The sequence below is a fragment of the Triticum aestivum genome, chromosome 5D (assembly GCF_018294505.1).
Source record: "Triticum aestivum cultivar Chinese Spring chromosome 5D, IWGSC CS RefSeq v2.1, whole genome shotgun sequence".
Taxonomy (NCBI): Eukaryota; Viridiplantae; Streptophyta; class Magnoliopsida; order Poales; family Poaceae; genus Triticum; species Triticum aestivum.
Genome location: NC_057808.1, coordinates 29,475,832 through 29,487,452, shown reverse-complemented (window position 1 = coordinate 29,487,452; position 11,621 = coordinate 29,475,832). Strand labels below are relative to the sequence as shown.

Here is an 11,621-nt window from a genome sequence, read left to right as displayed (position 1 = left end):
TTGTGCAGAGACTGCTACAAACCAGCATTCACGGCCTAGATTAACACATGATGAAAACCTAAGATAAATGAAAAAGATGCCACCAAACTAACCTAGGATTCTAAATTTCTAACATCTCGACAAGAAGACTTGAAATATATCCACAACATCCGGAGCATTAGCGGACACGATTGATCTCTCTAAAAAAATGGTCAACCGAACCCACTCCCTCATTCAAAAATGTCTTTAGGCTTTTTGATGGTGTTATCCACTGCACTGGAGGCCTAAAGAAAAACAATTAAATATGTGAATAATATAACTATCTACCGTGGTGAAAAATAATGTGGACTGCGCTGTACCTTCTTTACTATGTCAAGCATACCATGATTACCAATCAAATGCGATCTTATATGGCCATCTTGTTAAAGTTCGGTTCAGTGATTAAAATCCTCCTTCTCTCGGGGTGAAGGCGTTAACTTCTATGGACACATGTATCTCTTAGGAGCCGATAGAGTAAACTAGACCCAACAATGCTTTGAGGTTCGTACGGTCCAGGAATCAAATGCAGTCCAGACAACCAAACATGACAAATTTACGCCGGACCCTAGTTGGGCTGTATGCAGCTTAACAAACAGGCCCATACGAGGAATATCTTGGGCACCCATTGGGCAGTGAGGTGATGCATTGATATCTCTGTGAGCAAGAATCGTCATGCCCAGGACAATTCCATGCAATGCTTTTGACCATGTAATTTGCTAAAAATAAAATGTTTGCCATTTTTTTGGAGAAAATAAGTATTTTTATGTTGAAACGGATGAGACAGAAATTAGACAGGCCTATATAGTGTTGGGCCTTGCATTCGGGACAGGCCGTGAATCCCTCGGCGAGCCCACCCATTTCATTTCCCGGCCGTCCGCACTGAAAATTCGAACTCGCCACAGAAAGAGAGGAATCGTCCCCAATTCCCCCTCCTGCCGCCCCCCAACTCCGGCGACCCGCCGCCGCCGCCGCCGCGATGCAGCGCGGCATGGACGCGTCGATCTCGGCGCTGTGCGGCTCCCTCTCCGAGGTGCTCACCGACGCCGACGACTCCTCCCGCGCGCTCTCCGACGCCCTCTCCCGCCGCGCCATCCCCCTCGGTACCGCATCTGACCTCGCCGCCCTCCCCCGCTAGGGTTTCGCCAGCCAGCGCTTTTCCTTCCTTCCTGCTCACGGATGACGTGTGCGCGTGTTCCCTCGCAGAGTCGGCGACGAACGCGTTCCTGCAGGGGCTGGACCGGCGGGTGGAGGCGGCGGGCGCCGACCTGGTGATGTCACTTTGAAGCTCTGCCCGTGCAGTGTTCGTATATTTTGGCTGAGGGTCATGGGGTTTCTCTTGTTGGGGCAGAGGTGGAGGACGAGGTGGAGGAAGGTGCAGACTTGGGGGACCTTGATGTCCCCGGGAATGGGCTCTTGGGAGGGTCAAGCTCGGTCCTCAGGTCTGCCCGGAAGCACTTCGACGACGATGAACTGTATCCTTCCATTACTAAGGCATTTTCAGAGAAATGCACTTTTGATTGTGTTGGGTGTGATCTATGACCGGGCACATAACAATTCGAGATGCATAGGCTCTAAATACGAGATATCATCTTGCGCCTAGTTGGCTAGCTGTAAGGGTTTACAATTGCAGCATCGTGAGTGAAGTCAGAATTTGAAGATTTATACGCATTAGGAGTTGAACCATACTTATTCTGCCCCTGTTATTAGCTGTTAACCTTTACTACTAATTTTTCCTGCTAAATGTGTAATTCTCCCTAATATCATGCTGTCATACCATCATTTGGGACCAGCAAACATTGGAGGTTATGATTGGTTGGGTTGTTGGGGATTCGTTATACTGGATAAGCTTAACAATTTGAATGCACCAGTCTGAACCTTGATCTTTAATTAATAATGGGCTTCTGTTTTTTTGAAAATATAGTAGGCAATCCTTCTTTATTTAGAGGGTGTTAGCTTGGTGTAGGTCGGGTACAGATTACTCTGATACCAGGAGATCCGTTGTACTTCATTGCACTATTCAGCATCAAATCATTCTTTTGTGTTTCTGTGTGATTGAGATACAGAGTATTGAGTTCTTTCTTGACTGCATGTAAGATTTGAGGATTCCATGTCACTAAAGAATTTTGGGATTTCTGATGCTTGTCTGGCTACCCTGTCCTCTCAAGGTACGGAACACGAACACTTGCAATGCATCTTCCTAAATCAACTGTTTAGATGCATTATACATATTAGTATTTTTTACTGCAAGTCCTAAATCGAATAGAGATAATAATTTCTTTCGGATGTCGCAGATATTGATTTTTCTGCAAGCCCAAAGATGCCTGACAGAAAACTTGGAAGGTAACTCAACGAAATACAGACATATATATGAGATGTCTATTGCAATGTCCTTTTCAGGCTGTTCTTTTTTTTGTTGTTCTCCACAGTTCTTTACTTGTTTTTTCTTCATTGAAAATCACCTTGTGTTTATACCGTTCAGTGTTGATGATGACCAAAAGATCTTGGAGGAAGCTGAAGAACCCACACCTCCCCAAATTGAAACCTATGAGCAAGATGGTCAGCAGAGTGTATCTTTTATGTTTAGAAGATATATTAAATGCTTGCTTTTTATGACTGACATCTCTGTTGAATCTGTGAAGACAATGCTTTCCAAGGAATGATAAGGGCGTCGAAGGAGGAGTACGATAAACTTCCTCCTTACATGAAGACTCTTGCATCATGGGAGGTCTGACTTCTTTCTTAAAAAAACTAATCGGGAATGCTTCTCATAGTACTCTATGCACGTTGTCTATTTTGTAGTGGCAACAAGTTACAGCACAGTCCGTGTAATTCAGACATGTTACTGGAATTAATTACTACTCCCTCCGTTCCAAATTACTCGTCACAGAAATGGATGTATCTAGAACTAAAATACATCTAGATACATCCATACCTGCGACAAGTAATTCGGAACGGAGGGAGTAGAAGGGAGAAATCATGCAATATCTTTTCTTGCCTCTTGCCATAAACTCTTTAACGTCTTTTCTGTTTTGGCCTCTGCATTGCAGTGGTTTCATGACGATAGTAGTGTTATCTTAGTTATGCCACCTCAAAGCAATCTACTGCAATGCTTACCTTTTTTGCGGCCTCTCTTTTTATCAGGAATTGCATGACGCCGTTTCAAAACTAAATGCATACTTTGGTGGTGATAAGGCTCAGGGAAGTTTAAATCAGGATGATGTTGCATCAATCGGCTTGGGTATGTTATAATCTTATACTTGCCATTCCCTGCCCGCAGAAATGTGAAATGCTTTTACACTAGACAAATCCCATTGACGTTTCCTTTCACGCCCTTGTCGTGTAGGGCGCAAAGGAAGATCCTACTTGTTGATCCTTATGCGGTTGAATCAACTGGCTATGGAGACGATTGATGGCTCAATCTTCTACAACCTACGCAAGAACGACTCCTAGATGATTTTTTCAGAGAACCTGGGGAAACAGAAGGGGATATACTGATACTGCCTCCATACTGTAATGCGTTTTGATGTAGTTAGTCTGGTGCATAACTTGTTCTCTCCTAAGGCATTGGCTTGGATTTGATTGCACTACTGTTTTTAGAATAGCTTGGTTTAATCTGGTGAAGAGCTTGGGTTTGATGGTTCTGGATATTCGGTCGTAATGTAGTTGATCTGGTGAAGAGCTTGGGTTTGATGGTTGCTGTATACTCAAACGTGGAGCTGCACAAGTGTTCTTTAACTGAAATAAAGTGGAAACTGTACGATTACAAATGGTGGCCTATCTATCTGTGAAGTTTGCTCTTGCCGTTGCAATGGAGGTGCTGAATCACAATATCAGATATTGCATGGCAAACTGAAGAACTGACGATGATTCAGGATGGGTTCCTGCTGCAATGTCACCCCAAGATCTCTGAAGTTTTATAAACTCCCGTACACTTAAATGAATCACCCCTTGCAATATTGCACATATTGCAAGTCTTACACTTCTATGTGCACAAATTTACTATTTACATTCCTCCAACGAGCCACATATATATGATGATGCTATATCTACAAATTGCAATGTACACAGCTTCAGAATTTGTTGAATTCTTCAGATCCCATGCCCTGCCTTGCCATGCAGGATGCAGCAGCGACAGTGGGGGAAGATCCCTCCTATCAGGGTGGTGCTCGAGGTTTCCGTGAGATGGATCCCGGATCATATATATGATCTCTCAAGGATGCTCTGCGACAGTATCTATCTAGGCCACAAACGCTGACGAAGAGGAAGAACCGTATATCTCGTTTGCCTGAGCCAGGGAGACGTACACGACATCCGTCAGCAAGCTGTGGGTCCGGCCGTAGAAAATGTACACGAAGACCCCCATCACCAGCCATACCCCGACCCGCATCCACGTGCCACCCCTGAAGAACATACACAGAGGTTGGCAATGTTCAGACACATACATACGCATCCTTCCATTCTGAATGTTTTGTTGGCGAAAGTAAACTTATCAGCGACTGAGATAATTGTTTGAGCTTTGAGGTACTCACCCTAGATTTATGAGCAAGTATGTGTTTATGAGAATGCACATCACCGGCAGCAGCGGAACAAACGGGCAGATGAATCCTGCAGAGGGAGCGGCAGAAAGGAGCTGTGGCATCAAGTTACCAGTAGTCTAGTACGGAGAGAAGCATGAAAATGCTGTGATGCAAGTGTACCTCCAGAGTGACCAAATGAGTGCCTTCCGTCGTCCTGGTCGATCCAGGAGAGCATTCCGAGACCAGCTAGGAGGAGCAGGCCACCAAACACGCAGAATAAGCACATCACCAGGCTGACGTGAAAGGTGAGGGATGCGTGTTAGACAGGTCAGTATTTCATTGCACAGGAAAGTTCATCGTGGGAACAAGATATGCCCGGTCCGTACTTACAATGGCAGGAACGTTACAGAAGCTGAAGCCGTCAGGATTAGCACCCCTACGCATACAGATGCTATGCTGCGAGCAGCGGTTTTCCGCCGGTTTAACTCATCCAATTTGTCTGATGGATTGACAGAGAAACCGGTTAGCCAGCTAGATAAGTAAAGGGTCTGATAAGTAAAATGCACATGCTCAGAAATGTAGACTAGACCAACTCGAAATGCAATTTCCTAGACTTACTTGCATATAGCTGCTTCTCAATAAGAGGGTCATTGATTGATTCTACTACGATCACATCCTTAATCTCAGACGTCCCCTGTTCATGGTTCCCATCTCCAAGAGGACTCCCCACCTTTTCCTCATCACATTCTTGGCTTAAGCGGAACGACGTTTGCAGAGAGGATGGCAGGGGTACCTCATCTGGAGGAACATATCTGAGGATCAAAATGGAGACGGCGACTATGGTGAACGCGAGGAGCGTGCCTACACTGACCTGCAACCAAACTTAACTCCTTTAGGTCCAATATTTAGTACTCATAAAAGTCTTAATCTTCATGAAATCTCATCTTGAGCCAAAATTCATCAAATTTCTCAAATGGAAACTATTTAAAGGTTCCTAGATCCTTACCATTCCTGCTAGTTGTGAAACATCCATGAAGAAAGCCAGAGAAGCCGCGCAGATGCCAGTTATGATTGTGCTCTTGACAGGAACTTGTGTCTTTTCGCTAACATCAGAGAAGAAGGATGGCAACAGCCCATCTCTCGCCATGGCCATCAATATCCTTGGCTGTGGCAGAAGTGATCCCATCAAGGTTGAGCAGAGAGCGAGAACGGCACCAGATGTTACAAGGTACCTAAAACAAGACAGTGCAGGAAAAAAAGGCCTCAGCAGGAAGCACACCAAGTGATGCCCGGCGAAATGGAAGAGGTGTCAAAGGGAGAGTCCTTACATTGCCCACTGCATCCCATGCCTCGCGAAGGCGGATGAAATAGGGGTATCTGGGTCCATAGCAAAGTATGGCACCAGACCGACAATAACAACTGAAACCAGCATATACAAGGAACAGCAAATCGTCAATGACGTGGCTATTCCCAGCGGCAGATCCCGTTGTGGATTCCTCACCTGTTGGAATGGAAGTTTAGACAGAAGAGTTCTTAATAATGCCGCCGATCCAGTGGGTGTAAAGACGTGCCATGCATGTCAATTTGGGAAATGGAACCTGTCCTTACCTCCTCAGCGGTGCTCGCAACTGAATCAAAGCCTATGTAGGCAAAGAAAACTGTCGCTGATCCAGCAAGCATTCCATTCACCCCATATGGCAGAAATCTGTAGAGAAAAGTGGTTAAGCACACTACTTACAAAATAGAGAAAACTAAATAAAAAGTAGCTTTTACATTACCCGCCAGACACCTTGTAGCCGACCCATCCTGTTTGGAATCCAATGTAACTGCCGGCTATAATAACAAATAGCATCACGCAGCAGTTCAGGACTGTCACAATTCCTTGCACGAATGTACTCTGTTTTACAAAGAAAAACAAGGAGTAAATATCATAGGCTATACTTCTCGAGGAAGTAGCACGAAAGGTGTTTCTGAAGTGTTGAAGCCTGTAACCTCTTTTATCCCGACGCATAACAGGGCAGTGACAAGGAAAACCAAGGCAGCAGCACAAGGATCAACAACAACATCTAACCATGGGAGCTCATGGCGTGCTAGAATCCATGGCAGACTATTTGGTCCTCCAAAAAATAACGCCTAAACGCATAGACAGGGTATGTTAGGAGAGATGGAAGGTGAAACTACTAACCAACATGCCACAGAAACAGGGAAAAAACCCACTTACTAGATTGGGTGATATGCCGCGGGCAACGGCTGATCCGCCAATTGTATACTCCAGTATGAGAGCCCAGCCGATCAACCATGCAACCCTAGGAGAACAAAATGTCAAAAGAAAGTGTGAGAACATCCGATCATTGGAATACGGCACTTCATGAACAATGTGCACTCCAGCATTTCAGCAAATTACCCTTCGCCAACGCAGATGTACGAGTAGTGGTAGGCGCTTCCCGCGGAAGGGCAGCGGCTAGCAAGCTCCGCGTAACAGAAAGCGGAAAGCGCAGCCGCTATTCCGGCGATCAGAAACGAGAGCGTCAGTGCCGGGCCAGAGTGCTCCCGGGCAACCGTCCCCACGAGAACGTAGACTCCGGCTCCAACCGTCGAACCGACGCCTGAAAGATGACACAAAATAGATGTTCCATGAGCACTATTTTCATCATAACATAAAACACCGGGATCGGTGCAAGACAGAAAATAGACTCTGCACAAGTGTTAAGAACACTCTGCATTTCAGAAGCATGTAACCATTTCTACATCAAACAGAGTATGCATCATCAAGGTATGTAGCAAGATTTGGGGATTGGAATCCTGAGGGAGGACCCACCCAGCCACCCACCGTACCAACACTGACACGGCAACAACCAAACAAGCACAAGAGTAGTAGACACGGCACAAGCCTGAACTTCAGATAGTACTACATCTCAACCCTCCATGGAAAGTAGTAGTATTACAAATGGACGGAATCTGCATCTCATAGTCCATCTCCTGATCAAAACATTTCTATTGAGATCCCACACCGCGTGTAGTAATTGAATTCATCTCAAATCATGTGAAATAGTATTAGCTGTTCTTCAGTGGAAGCTTCTGCGCTCTGGGCAACAACATTTATTACTACAATTCTAGTGTGTGTTCGGTATTATACATAGACCTAACAGATTTTGGATTTGGCGGCCGTGTGGGCGAATGACGCGAGGGGAATCCAAAAGGTAAAAACTCTGCAGAAAATCACACCACAGAACCAACGATACGCCTATCGGAGCAGAGTAATTTTTTTCACTGTTACGAGCTGAAAGATCCAAAGATAACAATCCGCGGCGCGAAAGCTTGGCGCCTTGAGCCATGGAGGCGAACGATTAACCCGGAAGGCAGGTCAAAGCTGGCGCTTTCCGCATGTGACCCATTCCCCACAAAAAAAGATCATCCACGGGAAGTCCAAGGAGAGAAAAAGGCAATGATGAGCGCGCACCGATAGCGATGAGCTGCGTGATGGAGAGCTCCTTGGCGAGCTGCTGGCCGCCGGCGGCGCGGGCCCGGTCGGAGTCCACCTGCTTCCGCCGCAGGAGCACCCGGATCCCGCCGCCGCCGCCCGGCCCCGCCTCGTCGGCGCCCATCGCCGGCACGGAGGAGGAGCCCCGCTGCCGCCCCCGCGACGTGGGGGGTGAACGTGTAGCGCGGTCGGTGCGCTGGCCGGCTCCGGCCGCCCTGTCCCCCTTGCTTGAGCCGCGGGGATTCTTGGGAGGAGGAGGGAGAAGAGTGTGTTTACGGGCAGGATTAGCAGGGAGCAGAGGAGGCTTCTCGTTGGCTTTTATCGTGAGGCGTGCCGCTGTCTGAATCGTGAAAAAGATAAAAAAAATCTAGAAACTGTAGGAGCAGTAGTATACTCTATGTATACGTAGTACGTACGTGGCATGGAGCGTATGGAATAAAGTTTGCTCTGTTTGATACGCCAACATGAGTGTAATTTAATAACTCGAGACTATGAAGGGCTGAAGAGGTCATAGTTATAAAACCGCACGCCGCCCCGAAGATAAATTCGAGTGGGTTTTATTGCAATGGCAGAGCGGCAGGTTTTATTGCATGAGGAAGAGAGGGCTGAAAATTCATAGACTTGCTTGAGCGATAAATTTTGGCGTGTTTTATTGCACCGAGTAGAGTAATATAAATAGTTATAAATTGCACGCGCCCTTCATGGATGCTCTCAACAATAATTTAGATTTTTGAGAGAATGTAAGCTTGGGAGGGACTAGGTAGGAGACTTAAGAGTATAACTTGCACTATTATATTAACACCGTGGAGGGGGCCGGAAATCGGGAGGAAATTGTTTTACACACATCTTCACCTTTCCTCATAACTTATGTTCCATCTTTGCACTTATCCCACGTGAATCCACCCCTCTATCAAGCAAAGGAATAGGCTTTATTATCACACCCCGACACATAATTCCCATTAAACACCAAATGGGGGATTTGGGAATGAAACGACACTTCCCATGAATAATCTCTATACAACTCTCTTCTCACTAAACTCTAATTCCTCTAACTAAAGGTTAACAATACATTATAAGGGACGTGGAAACCGAACGTTACGGTAAACAATATTAGAATCGCTCCTTATTAAGGTTAGTTCACAATGGTGAAATAATTAATCTTTTATTTTGCAAACTGAACATGTATTATACTCACTGCTGAACCATGTAAATGGCATGGAATACAAAATTTGATGTGTTTAATACGCCAACAATGAGTTGAATTTTCCCTCAAAGAAACATGAGTAGCAAGGGTTGAAGAATCATAACCACACGCTTGACGGCCTTCCTCCATACTTCATCACCTATATGATAAATTCCATAAAAAATATTATACAAAATATAGAGTACCACTGGATACCCGAGCTGCGAACTCGACGTATCAGAGAGCATCCGTATCAACCAAGCAGACGCGGGAGATGAGAGAAATCGACTAGCACCAGCGATAAGGAACGTGGAAACAAAACATCATGGTCTAAAAGCCTTAGCATCATGTTATTCATGCAGCTGGCCTGTGGGCTATCTGAAAAACTCGCAATGACATGGTTTTCAATTCTATTGTTTGGTCTGGGATGAAGGCTATGTAGCGAAAAACTACATCGAATCTATCTCTGTGGGGATGCCTATCCTCAGGCCATGTCAAGGACCGTATAGAAAGATGTTCACAGGAACTGGAGCAGCTGGCGCGAAGCCCCCCCCCCCCCCACTTCTAATGTGGCCAGATCCCGGCTGAAGTGGGAAAGCGTGTTCTGAAAGTTCATCAAAACGCGGAGAATCATCGTCTTTCGGCATGCTTAGATGCTAGTTCCAGTGATGAAATGCAAAACGTAGCTCCTTGAACTTGCTTTAACTTAGCCATGTGGCTTTCTTTTGTTGTTGCCAGTAAAGTTTAGCTTTGTTATGTCTATGTGTTTTTGTGGCTGAGGCAACGTGTTGTTGGCCACCGCGTGCTACCCTTGTAAGACTGAGATTATGTGCTTCATTGTTATTTCAACAAAAATTTGTACTAAAAAGATATAGGAGGTGCCAAGCGAAATATTATTGAGCCTTCAAAGAGGCGAAGCTATGTGGATGTCGGGAAGGGGGGGGCACTGCCCCCACCTTGAATCTTTATTTTTTTGCGAAATGAAAAGAAATAGGGACGTGGAAACCAAACATAGTGGTCTAAAAGCCTTGGCACTCAATACTAAGCTAATTAAATTGTTATTTAAAAAAATATTATCACTACTTAAAAGACATCGCAGGTGCCAAGCAAAACAGTGTCGAGCCTTCATCATTTGCAGTGGCAGAGCAATGTAGAGGTAGGGGGGCACATTGAATCTCCTTTTTTGCGAAATGGAAAGAAAAAAGGCGGATCAAGTTCTGAAGGAAAAAAGTACTACCTAGGGAGAGCCCCCCCCCTCCTCCCCAACGCGTAGGGCAATTCATGTCTCTCTCCGGCACTGCGGAATGGTTCTTACAAGATGGAGTTGTTGAACCTATTTTCTTTGGCAGTCATAATAGGAGGTCTGTTGTTGTATGAATCATCCAAAATATTCAAAAGAAAACTCGGCAAATTATACGTTGGTAGTATGACCCCCCCCCCCCCTCTCTTTTGTTTAGGACGACAAGTCATATATGAGACTCAAGAGTCTTCCGGGAATTTTATTACATGGAATAATTTTGTGATGAGGAATATCAAGTTTGATGTGTTTAATACGCCAATGGAGTTGAAGAGTCATAAAAATGCATACTGAATCACACACACATACACCATGTGACACATGTGGTAAGCAATCCAAACTATTAGAAAAAATGCCCGCAAAAAAAGCTATTAGGAAAAAAAGAAAAACCACACACACGAGGAATTAAATACCACGTGGTTGCATATATACTTGTGTAGTACCTAGTACGAAAGCTATATACGTTTAGTTGGATCCCCTGCTAACTATTACTCCTGACAGTGAAACTGTATAAGCATGTGGCGTGTGGGTGCCACTACTGTACTGTACGTCCGTGATGCGATCCGATCGCGTGGACAGCGGCCTGTCTTGATTAAGTAGGGTTGAACCTAATTAGTAGTACATCAGTTGTGCCTTTGTAGATAGAATAGAAAGCTGATGTGGAGATTAGTTAATTAGCAGTACGTGTGTCTTGCTTGCTGATGTAGACTAGCCACAATGGGTAGTAACATAGTCTATGCTACTACCTCTACAGTGGGGAGTAACATATGTGTGGTAACATGCAACACTTCATTTATTAGGCTATAGACACATCTTGCCTTGATATGTGTGATGTTACTCCTACTATTAGTAACTAATTATGTTACCACTTTGCTTTATTTTTTTCATTTATTGCTTGCCACATCATCTATCTTATCTAGATATTTGTGATGTTACTACCTATGTTACTCCCACCGTGGGTAGCCGTATGAGTAACTTAATTTCAGTCACATCTCACATGGCTCTAGGCAGGATCGATCAGAGGCGACACCATGAAAATGCGAAAAAATTATTCTAGTACAACTCAATAATTGAATGAGAGTTTTAGACACGACGCCAGGCACCAGGGGGAAGTATCCAATGCTA

General features: G+C 45.0%; 2 protein-coding genes across 2 annotated transcripts; one reads left to right on the top strand and one right to left on the bottom strand.

Moving 5' to 3' along the window:
• Positions 1–900: 900 nt before the first annotated feature.
• LOC123119222 (uncharacterized) lies at positions 901–4,261 on the top strand. The gene is made up of 8 exons (XM_044538936.1): positions 901–1,118; positions 1,222–1,490; positions 2,113–2,183; positions 2,310–2,358; positions 2,498–2,574; positions 2,658–2,743; positions 3,160–3,256; positions 3,362–4,261. Exons 3-8 carry the CDS (start codon positions 2,126–2,128, stop codon positions 3,466–3,468), a joined length of 474 nt encoding a protein of 157 aa, XP_044394871.1. The 5' UTR covers positions 901–1,118; positions 1,222–1,490; positions 2,113–2,125; the 3' UTR covers positions 3,469–4,261.
• Positions 3,869–8,312, bottom strand: LOC123119221 (cationic amino acid transporter 2, vacuolar). Its single transcript, XM_044538935.1, has 13 exons — positions 7,996–8,312; positions 6,940–7,141; positions 6,757–6,841; positions 6,528–6,668; positions 6,314–6,432; positions 6,144–6,240; positions 5,864–6,036; positions 5,542–5,767; positions 5,154–5,406; positions 4,926–5,034; positions 4,716–4,828; positions 4,548–4,623; positions 3,869–4,418 (listed from the first exon to the last, which is right to left on the bottom strand). The coding sequence occupies exons 1-13, from the start codon at positions 8,138–8,140 to the stop codon at positions 4,256–4,258; spliced, it is 1,902 nt and encodes a 633-aa protein (XP_044394870.1). The 5' UTR covers positions 8,141–8,312; the 3' UTR covers positions 3,869–4,255.
• Between the last annotated feature and the right edge of the window lie 3,309 nt (positions 8,313–11,621).

Bases quoted from the DNA above. Each gene is read 5' to 3' on its own strand.
- LOC123119222 (XM_044538936.1), top strand. From the start codon at position 2,126: ATGTCACTAAAGAATTTTGGGATTTCTGATGCTTGTCTGGCTACCCTG. The intron at 2,184-2,309 runs GTACGGAACACG...CGGATGTCGCAG, and splicing joins GGCTACCCTGTCCTCTCAAG to ATATTGATTTTTCTGCAAGC. The intron at 2,575-2,657 runs GTCAGCAGAGTG...GAATCTGTGAAG, and splicing joins TGAAACCTATGAGCAAGATG to ACAATGCTTTCCAAGGAATG.
- LOC123119221 (XM_044538935.1), bottom strand. From the start codon at position 8,140: ATGGGCGCCGACGAGGCGGGGCCGGGCGGCGGCGGCGGGATCCGGGTG. The intron at 6,241-6,313 runs GTAATGTAAAAG...TTTTCTCTACAG, and splicing joins GGCTACAAGGTGTCTGGCGG to ATTTCTGCCATATGGGGTGA. The intron at 6,037-6,143 runs GTAAGGACAGGT...CCATTCCAACAG, and splicing joins TTGCGAGCACCGCTGAGGAG to GTGAGGAATCCACAACGGGA.